The 12,981-nt window shown below is 39.4% G+C and overlaps 1 protein-coding gene across 1 annotated transcript; it reads right to left on the bottom strand.

The window, feature by feature from the left end:
• Positions 1-1,017: 1,017 nt before the first annotated feature.
• LOC113288946 (E3 ubiquitin-protein ligase UPL3-like) lies at positions 1,018-11,161 on the bottom strand. The gene is made up of 17 exons (XM_026538103.1): positions 9,854-11,161; positions 9,512-9,622; positions 9,293-9,409; positions 9,043-9,213; positions 8,809-8,970; positions 8,218-8,466; positions 8,005-8,126; positions 6,493-7,906; positions 5,051-5,149; positions 3,238-4,830; positions 2,879-3,103; positions 2,671-2,775; positions 2,221-2,301; positions 2,074-2,142; positions 1,847-1,975; positions 1,502-1,624; positions 1,018-1,411 (listed from the first exon to the last, which is right to left on the bottom strand). Exons 1-17 carry the CDS (start codon positions 10,766-10,768, stop codon positions 1,346-1,348), a joined length of 5,751 nt encoding a protein of 1,916 aa, XP_026393888.1. The 5' UTR covers positions 10,769-11,161; the 3' UTR covers positions 1,018-1,345.
• Positions 11,162-12,981: the final 1,820 nt, after the last annotated feature.

The raw sequence follows: 12,981 nt of genomic DNA, 5'->3' as shown, positions 1-12,981 counted from the left end.
TGCCAAAAATTATAAAAATTAGAATTACAATTTTCAAAATTTATACAATTGAAACACAATAAAAATAATTAAAATGAGATGAAGTCAAAAATTAAAATGAGATGAAGTCTAACGATAATTTGATAACAAAATATAAGTGGGTAACAGATTAAAATGTCTTCGATGACATAGCGGGAGGTTCTAAAATGCCTTCAAAATTGCATCGACGACCGGAGCTGATTAAAACATGTAACCATTTCAAGAAATAAAATAGGAATACTATATCTCAAAGTATATCCCACGCTGCGCAACAAAAATGATAAAATAGAAAAAATCTAGACCACCCATCAGAATTTACTCCCTGACTCAATACAGTAAAGCTCATTTCTCATCCATTTCAATTGTTGTCGTCTTCTCTTGGGGAATTGAAAGGTCCAAGTGGGACATACACAAACTTCCTCGGCCCTCCCCTCCTCTTTGTGATCAGTGCTTCACCAATATTTTGAACCGATTGTGCACTCTCATCTTGTTGAGGTTGCGTTGGTGTACATACTTCCTTCTTCGCACTTTCTCTCTTCTTTGGTGTCGGTTGTGAACTCTCATCATCTTCTTGTGGTGTTGATGTAGGAACTTCTTTTTTCGGCCTTCCTCTTTTCTTTGGAACCGTTTGTGAACCAACGTTGAGAATATGTTGTGAATTCTCACCTTTTTCTTCTTGAGGTGTTGATGTAGAAACTTCTTTCTTCGGCCTTCCTCTCTTCTTTGTTACCGAGACTTCATCATATCTCGCTTCGGCAATCTCACCTGCTTTTTTCAAGATCTTCCTTTCTTTTGTCCTTGACAATTGGTTTGAGGTCTCCTATTATTGGTTCATTCAAGTCACGTGTCCGTGGCGAGTAGTTAATCTTAGTTGGCTCAATAAAATCTGTCGGGTTGCTGAGTTTCTGCGTGAGTAAAATCCTGACTGACGACTTGGTGAAATAAAATCCTACCCTCTAGCTTTCTTACTAAAAAGGAGGAAAAGAAGGTATCCGAACATGGCAGAAAAATATGAACTTTTACTTATCTGACAAAATGTGAAACTTTTAACACATTATTCAAGAATTGTGAAGGGAATCCAAAAACGAAACAGAAAGAATTCGCTATGATTGGTTTAGATGAATTAAGGATTTACAAAGCCAACCGAAAGAAGAAAAGAAGCTTGACCATTCTTCAGTATGGGACAGCAAGAGAATCATTTCCTCGAGCACGATTGATGAAAGCAATCTCCAGAATGTTGGAGTTTTGACTGCGTTGAGTGCTTGTTGATATAGAGCATATACTATGATAATATATACTAACCAATGGAAATTGGCTTGTTGAATACTCAGGATAAATCGAATGATCCCTGCCCCTCACTGATAGCATAAATCAGTTTCGTATACATAATTGCCTGTCGACACAGAAAACATTATCAAAGTTAATGAAGCTACAGTACAAAGATAATGAAATATGTTCGACATACTAAGTATGGATGGAGTACCTTCGTTGAATATGGAGGAAGCTTGAGGTAATTAGCACAAGTCATCACACTGGGCAAGTCATCATCTGCTGATTCTGAAGGACCATTTCCATTTGATGTCGTGTTTGAAGCGGTTGAAGAGAGCTGTACCAGACATGCATTTCATTATACATACAATCATCATTTAAGCAAAGAACAAAATGTCTGCATGTTATGGATAAAGGTGAATGAACAAAATTGCACAGTTTTAGCCAAACACCAACATATGGCTAGCATTCTGTGGTGTTGCTGACCTACAAGTGTTGCATTCCCAGTAACTAAGCTAACTTATACACCTGCAACTAATAAGAAATATCAACCACATACCTTCCTCACTATAGTTAGCTTGGGGTTCAGAACAGCCAGGCCACCAGGTGGAAGCCTGGGAGCTCCTGTTACGAACTGACAGAAGGCACGCTGTTGATCTGAGGTGAATTCTCCCATGATTTCAAGCAACTGAAGGGAAAACAAACAACACATTTTGACTAGGTCAGATTTCAGCATATAGAAAACACCAATTTCTCCTTCAAACACAACAAGTGTAGAGATCATACATTAACGATGGCAGGGCTCTTGGCAGTGTAACCGTGGTCGAACTTTATATGATCAACAAGCGTATCAGCCTGCAAGGTTATCAAGTTCTCAGTTCTGAAGGATAATCATGTGAAACAAGCTAACCAGATACGAGAGAGCTCACTTACCTTCCATAATTCTCGACGGCCACAGAGTAGATAATCTAGTTCATGTGGAGAAAATATTTGCAGCGATGAAATGTCAAACACCTGTTGTGTTTATTTTGAACGAAGAAGAGAAAATTCAGACTTAATTTTATCAATTTGGACCAAAAAAGTGACAAGTAGAATTTCTAATCTTCAAACAATATGCATTTCAATTCCAAAATGTCAGGAGTATCAAACACAACATTCACAAAAGTAACTGCCCCATTTATCCAAGAAAGAGGAAAGATTTGTAGATGAATGCAAATTATCCAATATCATATCAAAGATGAGGACTGCGCAACACTAACATTTACCAGTCATAGCATCCAACAACGATTATCAGAAAATTAGCATTATACAAGCTCACTGCATGATATAAACACAAGCATGCGAGCTAAGTGCATGATATACAAGCTAAGTGAAAATCGTTACCTGATTAAATCCTGCTCTAAATGCTTCCACTTGCCGCATAATTCCAGTCTTCACAGTAGCATCCACCACCAAGGAAACATATTCTTCCAAGTTAGTAATATCCACCTAACCAACAAAAATCATAATGACATTCAGAATAACTGTAAATGATGCTGGAACTAAAAGATGGCATGCTGATGTAAGATGGGACAATCAAATGTTCATTTACATTTTCTTCCCCTGGTTTTAAGATGTACTCTGGATAGCCAGGAACAGTAAAATCCAGACACAAATCTTCAATCGGTGTTCCTCGGAAACGTAAATCGGTAACTGCAATACCACCGTCACTACCTACTTCTTCCAGATGTTGTTTCCGGCAAACAAGAACTTGTAATTCTTGCAAAATCTTCCCGAAGTCGCTATCGAATGATAGAATATCATGCAAATCAAGCTCCTGTTGTGAAGTAGAATGTTAAAACCTGATTGAATACCCCCATGGTATGTAAAGTATACACAGATTCCAGAAAGAAAAAAACTTAATACAAAAGAGAAACAGGGACATGAAACAAGTATTGCAGTTTCTCTTACTTGGCCAAGCACCAGCTTATAAAACGCTGTCGACAAAGGCAGGTCCAGAAGTCGACCATCTTGAAGAGCTTTTGCCATAACTCGTCCAACCAGCCGAAAATAGTCGATCACTTTAGAAAACTGACTACCATCAGAAGCATCTGAATTCAGAGCCCATGGGCGCGGAAATAACCCAAGAGGAGCTTGTACAAGATCTCTTCCATTAGTAGCATTATCCTGTTCAATTTTCTTTGCATCTCCAGGATCGCCACTTCTACTTTTCTTTTCATCTAAATCAACTTCCATTGCAAGTTTATCTGACGATGTCGAAGACCTCCACATTCCAAGGCTGACCTTTTGCAAGTCATGACTTAAAAGGGTGTAAAACTCAAGAGTGGGACCCAACCCAGTGCCAACCTCTCCGAAGTATTCAACTTCAAGCACAGCCTTCTGGCTAGAATACATCTCCATAACTTTTGCAGCAGAATCCAAAATGCGATTCCTAGAGACTCGGACCTTTTGTCGTTGTAACCTCCCAACCCGAACCTCTCTTTCATTCGTTGAGCCATTACCATCTGCACCTTGTTGCTGCTGGAGCCGATGAAGTGCACGAGATAATCCGAAAGCTGTTGAATAAAAATACTGCCTCCTAGTTTCGAAAGGAAACAAGAATGGACAAGCTTTGGTCAACTGATAACACCATGACGGAAGACTACCACTGCAGAGTGCTAAGGCATCCTGGATTTGCCGAGCCAATTTGGGCGTAAGCTTGTTATTGATGAATTCTGCGGAAGGAACCGTGGAGCCAGTCGTACTTAGTTCATCTAGACTGGAAATCTTTCCCTCTGAGAAGTTATCAGACACCGTTTGTACTCGTAGACGGGCTGCTAGCTGGTTCAGACCCTCCAATACACGCAACAAGGCTAGTGTGTTATAGGTAGGGTTTGATCTCTCCAAATCACAAGGGAGCTCTCCTTGCAATATGCTGTCAAGAAGTGAGATTTGCTGCCATGAGGGCTCAGAACTGGAGTTAGAAGTGGAACCAGCCTTCACCGTTTTTGTTGTAGCAGAAGAAGATGACCCTCCTGTAGACATTCTGTCAGCTTGACTTTCTGCCCTTTGATACATAATAGTGTACATGTCATTCCAGAGCCTGTTCCCATCACTTGATAAAAAGTCTGACCCATTAGACCTGTCATCATCATCCTCATCTTCATCATGCACAAGTTGACGCTGGACAGCTTGATAAATTGTCAGATTCCTGTTAAGCTGCTTGCCACCAGCTGAAAATATTAACTTAGGAGGATCATTAGAGGCACCACCTACTGGAAGCCCACGGCGATCTCTACCTCCTCTTAATCCTCTTCCACTACCAGAGGTAAGCCCAGCCATAGCAGCTGCAGCGAATGACATTGCACCCTTTGTGCCAAAAGAGCTCCCCCCACTTCGGAAGTCACCCGACTCCATGCCTCTAAGAGTGGAAGCCCTATGACTAGAACCAGCAGGAGTGGTCTGACTATCCCTTGTCGCAGAAGCATCCTCGGTTGAATCTCCAAGTTTCACATCGTGTACCTTCTCAGCCATGCATAGGCGGACAGAATCATCTCTCAATACCTGAAAAATATGTATATCACGCAGTTCAGACGAAAATTCAACATTCATGTCAGACCCACCACCAAAATACAGTTTTTAATACTGACAGTGATACGACATCATTCAGTAAATCCGTGTTTATGTAGATTAGCCACCAACCAAACTGTCTAAAGAAAAAACTAAAAGAAAAAGGGTGGACACAAATGGTACTTCATCAACTACATAACAACATAACATATACCTCTTCTTCATTGTCGTCATCCTCATCCTCAGACAGATCATCCTCCTCAATCACCAATGCGTCATCAATCTCCACGGGAGAGATGTCTAACTCCTCGTCCTAGGGGATAAAAGATGTAGCAGTAACATGTCAGCATGATACATGAATGTGTTTGTGTGATAACCATGTAAGAACGGGAAACTAAAACAACAACTCTTGATAGAAGAATATCCTGCACCAGGCAATATGTGAAGATATCTTAAACAGCTCTGAATTAAATTAAGCATCAGACAGGAAGTATAGATGAAAGGGTGTGGCCTTGTGCAAAATTGGCATACACGAGTACAGCCACTCTTTCACAATCGGATCTGCATCACTCCCTGTCTATTTGTATATTTCTACGAACTTTGTACATTTCCTAGTTCTGTTAACTTAAACAATTTGTTGCCTGAAATACCTCACTCAAATTTGAAATCAACCTGATAAATGGTAAACAAAATATGTCCTGAATTTAGGAAAATGCATGTTGTATTTGTTGTGCTTCTGGTTAGCTACTTCTCAAACAGCGCAAAGCCGCAAACCATTGTGCAGCCCGTAGAGTAACTTCTAGTCATAGATATAATCTCATCGGCTCAAGTGATGAAGATATTCATCCATCACAGAAGAATGCTTCAATAAAAAGAAAGCAAGATAAATGACAGAAAAAACATGAGCAGACTATGTTGCACTAGTCCAAACAAAATATCGAAATGATTATTAAGAAATTTATATCAGAAGTTAAAAGAGGAGAAGGAATCAGTGAAATGGGGTGTATACTTTGTTGTACTAGTCTTCATAACAATTTAACCCGAGAGGATAAATCATGCAAGATAAACGGGGTGTGTTAACTTCATTAAGCCATGTTACTCCAACCTAAATATTTCATACAGTAGTTTAGAACGACAACATGTATTTACCAGCTTAGCTTTGTGACCGAGTCGTCAATCAGAATGACATGGAAAGTGGTCCTTTATCAACAGATCAACTATCAAGTAGAGGGCTGGCAAGTGGCATTTTTGGAAACATGATGTAACGAAGGGGTACACGTAATGTTTAATCCTATCATAATTCTAGTCACCAAATTGGTTTCTTAAATGTTAGAATAAGCCTAAAAATCTATTTCTTCCGACTACAAAGCATGGATACCAGTTTCGATTGTTATCGCACTATGGCCATACAAGATTAAAAAAACGCAAAATTAATGGGATTGGGTCCAAATCAAAATTTAACCCATGATGACTTGATTTTACCTAATTACAATTTCCTGTGGAGTAAAATGTGTAGCAAAGTTTCTTTGTAGAACCTACATATTATGTCACTTCCTCTAAATTTCACCAATTTTTTCAAACATATTATATTAAACACAAATATTTCAGTATTAAATAACGCAACAATGAGAGGCTTAATGATTGGGCTATATGTACCTCAGAACTAAAGTCTGCCTGAGCACGTTTCGGTTGTGCATCTTTGTCTGTAGCTGCCCTTCTACGTCCAGCATTTCTTGTTTGGGGTCCTCTTCGCTCATCTGGGGAAGATCTCAAAACAGCTTTACCTTTCCCTTTGGAAGAACTTGCATTTCCCTCCTGCGGAGGGTCCTTCTTGGCTGAACCTCCTATGGTCACTGATGATCTGGATCTTGTTGAGTGCCGACGTGCAGATGAAGCTGGAGTAGAGTTAGATGGTGATGATACATCTGCTCCCGTAGCTGCCGTAGGATCAGTATTCCCTGAAGCCTTATGTGTGAGTTCACTACGTTGGACCCTGGGCCAAAGAAACTCCTCCACAGCTGCTAAACTTGCCAGTGGGTCAATGAGTACAATATTTGAGGAATAATCACGAAGAGATTTCTCCCCTTGAGCTCTGCAAAGACGCAGCTTAAAAGGCTGGCATAATGCACTCAACCCTGAGGAGAGGCGTGCATTACCACCAGTTGACCTAGATGCATGGCTCAATACAACTGGAAAACGCTCCAAGGAGGATAATGCATTTTGAAGCTTCTGAATAAGGACAGCCATTGGAACCTCACTCCCATCATGAAAACCAGTAGGAAGAGCAACCGCTACAAATGACTTGAACCTTTTAAGAGCTTGTTGGCGCAGCTTCAGCAAATTTGCTTCTGAAGCTCTGTCCTTAGAAAAGGTTCCACAAGAAAAATAATTGAGTAGAGCTGCCACTACTCCACTACCGATGAACTCAAATGTGGAGACACCATCTCCTTTACTAAGCTCCGCTAGCAGCTCCGACATAACACCAACCAAATGCTCCTCGCTGTCGTCAGAAACATCTAATAAGCGAAGAGCAGAAGCTTTTGATTTACCCTTTGCTTTAGACTTTTGATCATCTACACGGCCATTCAGTTTCTTGCAAAGATTCTTTAAGCGTAAAAGGTCATCAGTTACACCAACTTCAGTGCCTGTGTCAGCAGAAAAATATTTATCCTTGAAGTCTTTCGCTCTTGCACTAACTGTTGCACGAAGACTAGAATTAACCGATGGAATTTCTACAGTAGCTGGGGGGGAGCCAATATTCATGGGAGCAGAAGACTTAGATTCCTCCAAGGAATTTCCTTCTGCATTCGAGCCAGCAGCGCGCCGTCTATAACGCCGAGAACGTGTTGCTGATCCAGCTACAGAATCAGATTCCTTTTCAGCGGGAGATGCCTGGAGAGCAGAGCTTGATGAATCAGACACTATAAGAGTCTCCACAGCATGTACCACCCCTTCTCTAACAAACATCTTTGAAAAGGTCCCAGGAAGTTTCTCCATGAGAATTTCAGCTATCTGAAGGGCAGGAACTAAAACTTGTGGATCCTTCCATGCGAGCACACCAGCTAAGAAACTGGAAAAACAAATAAATTCAAACATTGGTGAATCAGCATTTGGAGATTCAAACATATCATGTACATAAGAACGTAAACAGAAACACAAAGAGAGTACCTCGATATATTTGTTACACTTATTAGAGTCTGAATCATTTCTGCGGAGCTGAAATACATCAGTTTGCCTATAACTGACAGACATTTATGGCGAACTGGACCGTTCACACTGGAACCATAGATCTGCCAATGTGGAAGACAAAAGAAAAATAAATCCATGAAGCACCGAGTCATTACTGGTTCACACAAAAGCAAGTGAGTACAAATAACAGACCTGTACGAGAACTGGAAGGAGGTCGATTCCAAATTGCTGCAGAAGCTCGGGTTGCTCACGCAACAGCTTCTCACGGGCTGAAACCTCAGAAACAGCCCCGTTCACCTCTTCTTGTTTACTAGAACTGCCTGAAGGAGTCTTCTTTCCAATAGATCCTTTGAGTGAAAAATGAGCGCATGATGGCAGAGAAATCGTTCCTCGTGGCAGTGGTGGGAGAAGCTCGTCGGAAAGGTTCACAATCTCAAAAATCTATGTGATGGGACCATAACAATCAGAAAACAAGGAAAGCAGAATGCTAAATTGTCAACAGAAATGACCTACTCCAAGGGCAATGGAAGGCAAAAACGGAGATATTGGCCTTTCTAGAGTACTAAGGTTGAAGTTCCAAGGTCCCAGGAAGTTTCATGCACACACTACTATTTTGTTTGAGGAAGATAGACTAATCCAATTTGTTAGAAGAATGAGATAACATACATCTACAGTAATGTTTGCATATTTCAATGCTTCAAAATATTTCAATCAGGATATTTGAGGTTGGTGCAGAAAGAACAAGAAACAGTAAAAAGAAAGAATGAAAGAACTAGCTCACACCTGTTCTGCTGGTCTGGTTAAAGCAGGTGAAACAGACAATCTTGCATCTAGGCCAGCTCCAGACAAAATATCTTTGAGAGTGCCACTTACACCCAAAAGGAGCAGTGTCTTTGCTCCAAGAGGAGAGCCACTTGCACAGGTCGAAAGGAGTCGGATTAAACCCTGCATGAGCTTAGATGTTAAATAACGTCCAATGAATCAATCAAGACTACTCCATAGTGTATTTTCATTTACCGTATATGTAGGCGTACTAAGGGATGCTTGACCACCCCCAGAATTAGTGATTGAAATCAGTGATGCAGCTTGAGCAACCAGACCATGATTGCAGAGTTCGTCTAGTTTATCAGGAGAGGATGCAAACGCCTCTGCAATCCTAGTCAAGCAAACAGAGGCATGTTCTAGAACCTGCGAAGTACAACATTTTAACAAGAAGTAACAAGTAAAACTCTTAAGTTCGACATTAACTTGGAAACAGTATCCTTACCTTTGAATCGTGATACTGGAGAAGGTTTGTAAGCAGAGGAACAGCTTCCATCACAAAGTCAGACGCATCCGAAGGGAGTTTCTTACACATATTTGCAGCAGTGGATAACGCTACTCGCTAAAACAAACAATTGTATATTAAATAGACATCCAAAATATGAAAATCTGGTCTCCATAGTCAAAAGATAATCAACTAACACTAGTTATCAGAAGAATTTACCTGTACTCCTGTGGAGAAAAAGTCAAGATATGATAACACGGCCATGAGTGCACCAGCACGTAGACAAGCAGTTGGGTGTTCTTGGGATATCTTCTTGAGAGCTTGAAGCGACTGCATGTTCATGGAACTCAATTATCAAACTTAATACTCATCATTTACAGCATGCTAAAATGATAATTGGATCTTAATGATAATAAAACATCAGAAACCCAAGTTGCATAACACTAAGAGAAAAAGAACCCACATTATTCTATCTTAATTTACATTAGTTCCTTGTCACTGAATTTTATATGCTCATCACATGTAATAAAAGGAAATAACAGTAGAAACAAAGAACTTTACCTGTTCTGCCAAGTCCATGTACTCAATGGTGAGAAGCCTAGCACAGAAGCATGAAACTGCACCATAATGAACAACAGCAGCACATGACGATGGGAGCACATCACATAAATGAGTAAGTGCTCTAGCAGCAAGCAACATGATATCAGCATTGCTTTCATGGTTAAGTAATCCAACCAGAATAGGCACAAATGAATCAACAGAAAATGTGCTAAGTGAATCTTCAGTCCCAATTGATAGCATTTCACATAACTGGGTTAGTGCTTCAACCTGTTTTCCTTCTTCCCCGTCTGCTCTTAACCCAGATAAAATCTTTTTAAGTCTTCCATTCTGATGCGACGAAGATGTAGCCATTCCAGAAGAAGGCAATAGATCATCTAATCCTGCACCAAGTTTTCTTAATAACCCTTGGAGGGCACTACTAGCTGATGTTAAATTCTGATGTAAAATTCCAACAGCTCCATCACTATCATTATCATCATCAATCCCACCATCCATACTTAGTCCTAAACTCCTCTCTGCATCCCTTTCCCTTTCTCTTTCTCTCTCCCTCTCTCTTTCTCTAACCCTAATTTCGGGCTCCTTCTCTTTCCCTTTATCTGAATCTTTTTCTCTCTCAACAACCTGATTTTTTCCTCGCCGTTCACGGCGGGCGCCAGAACCAGATGATTCAGTGGTTGAATCCATTGGAGCAGCAGCAGAAGCAGATACAGATGATGAATCTCGAGAGCGTGAATTCTGGCGGGAACGAGTTGGGATCGAAGAAGGAGGAGGAGGAGGAACTGATGAAGACGAAGATGTTGTTGTTGATAATCTAGCTCTTTTACTTGCACGAGTTGTTGCTGTCTGTTGTTGTTGAGATGATGATGAAGGGGCTGCTGAGGAGGCCTCCGCCCGCTTACGACTTCGCGTTTCCATACAAAAACTCACTCAATACAAGATTAAATCGCCACTCGCCTATTTGGCGGGGCGATCAAACACTACTTGATCCACCAATTTCTATCATATCTTAATCAACAATTTTTCCCCAATTCGAAAAAGCCCTAATTTTTCCTTAATCGACTCGAACAAAACCAAACCCTAGGTTTTCAGCTTCTCTGAAGATATAAGGTGGTAATATATATTTTTTTGTTAAGTGCGATTAAACAATTGGAATCCCGAATATGAGATTGTAATCTTGAGAGTGAGTGAGAAAGAAAATTGTTCGATTCTATTCTTTCTTTAAAGTTTTTAATAAAGCTTTCATGGCGGTGAAGGAGGGTTTCCTTTTTCACCCAACAATTTTTATTGTCGTGACAAATGTGCTTCTAAGAATCTCAGGGATTATCTTTATCAGTTACAACACACATCTTGGGTATATTATGTCAACATTTTTGTTGCAACACTGGACCTGGGTTACGCGTGTTCAAGATTTCACTTCTTAGCATTTCTACTGTCCATCAGAGCAAGTCTTATGGTGGAATCCAAACAATTCCAAATGTGAAAAAACCATGGAATGTCAAGTCTAGTGGCTTTCAAGTTGGGGTCTTCCACAGAAAAACCAAGCAAGATTCCACGGTTTCGTGGAAGGGTTCGTGGAATCCATCTGAACGTCAATAAGAATAGTGTTAAACGCAATTAAGAATGGAGTTAAAAAAATGCAATTAAAAATTGCGTTTTTTTTTAGCCTTATATTTATGAAATCTAACGGCTGAAAAAAAAAAAGCTTCATTCTTAATTGCGTTTTTTTAACTCCATTAAGAATAGCGTTTCTACTATTTCACCATTAGATTTGCGCTTCCATCCACAGTTCCAAGTGCTGAGGTGGCATGGAAGATGGATGGATTCCATCATAAGACTCGCTCTCATGTGTTTAAAAAAATTATCTTTTTTTATGTGTGTTTAAGATTTCATCTATGAGTATCAGCACTACCTGGGTGACGCGTGTCTAAAATTTCATGTCTTAGCATGTATACTATCCACAATGCATTTAAAAAAAGAGGTAGGATCCATGGATACTCTTAAGGTCAGACAAGATTTGTGTCATTTTCTCCGCAAAACCCAGATGACAATGAATTTAAGAGTAATATTTTGATGATATGTTCCTCTTATAAGACTCTACATTCCTACAAAATATAAACACAATTCGAGATGTATATAACGACCATCTACCCATTTGAATATCAGTAGTTCAAAATTAACGGTTGAAATTAAGATCGGTAGATGGTGAAGTTTGATATCTCGAATTGCGTCCATTTTTTTTTGTAGGAATGTAGAGTCCTATAAGAGGAACATATCATCAAAATATTACACTTAAATTCATTGTTGTTTGGGTTTTGCGGAGAAAATGGCGCAAATCTTGTCTGTCCTTGTCCATCTAAGAGTGTCCATGGATCTTTCCTCAATTTAAATTATCTATTTTTCTACACGTGCTTAAAATTTTACCTATGTATATTTAGAAGTTGGAGACTTCATTATTGTTGGTTCAATACTATATCACTACTTTGGTCCCATATTTTGATGTTTTGACCATTACCAACCTCCCATCTATAATATTTCTGAATATTTTTCACTCCTTCCATAATTCCTCTCCATATCCAAGAATCAGTTTTTTTGGATTTGGTGTCCATTCAGATTACTTTTTTTTCTCTGAAGTGATTGGCATTTATGGTGGAGGACCAAAGAAAGTTAGGTTCATGTATTAATTCAAAGTTATTTTAGGGATCATATTATTGTTAAAACCAAAACCCCCTAGATCCTTTGGTTTGCAAGCTTAACCCCATACAATGAAGTGCAATCCTTTGGACTCCTCATGGTCTTTTTTCCAAAAGAAGTCTCTTTGAAGTTTATTAATTTCCTGGCAAGTCTCTTAGGAAGTTTAAAGCAGTTCATCTGATCAATGCTTGAAATGGAGGTTATATAATTTTCTCATTTATATTATTTGCAAGATATTCTACAACTCAAGTTTATTGTTTACATTATCATATGGTTCACCAGGTCTAAAAGCATGAATAATTGTTTGACTAGCTTCAATAGTTCACCATCATTATTTACCTTATTATTGTTTTGGTAAGTTGAATTTTTATTGAGATCAGTATGTTTTTCGATTCGGAATAGGTTTTCTAAATTGCTTTTCTTTTTAAAAAAGAAAT

This window comes from Papaver somniferum, chromosome 6, assembly GCF_003573695.1.
Source record: "Papaver somniferum cultivar HN1 chromosome 6, ASM357369v1, whole genome shotgun sequence".
Classification (NCBI taxonomy): domain Eukaryota; kingdom Viridiplantae; phylum Streptophyta; class Magnoliopsida; order Ranunculales; family Papaveraceae; genus Papaver; species Papaver somniferum.
The sequence above is the reverse complement of the archived record's forward strand: the minus strand, read 5'-3'. Positions and strand labels throughout refer to the sequence as shown.

What these genes read in the sequence shown, in the direction of transcription:
- LOC113288946 (XM_026538103.1), bottom strand. Translation starts at nt 10,768, where the DNA reads ATGGAAACGCGAAGTCGTAAGCGGGCGGAGGCCTCCTCAGCAGCCCCT. An exon ending in TCCAGTATCACGATTCAAAG is followed by an intron (nt 9,214 to 9,292) that starts GTAAGGATACTG and finishes TGTACTTCGCAG; the next exon opens with GTTCTAGAACATGCCTCTGT. An exon ending in TTAGTACGCCTACATATACG is followed by an intron (nt 8,971 to 9,042) that starts GTAAATGAAAAT and finishes AAGCTCATGCAG; the next exon opens with GGTTTAATCCGACTCCTTTC.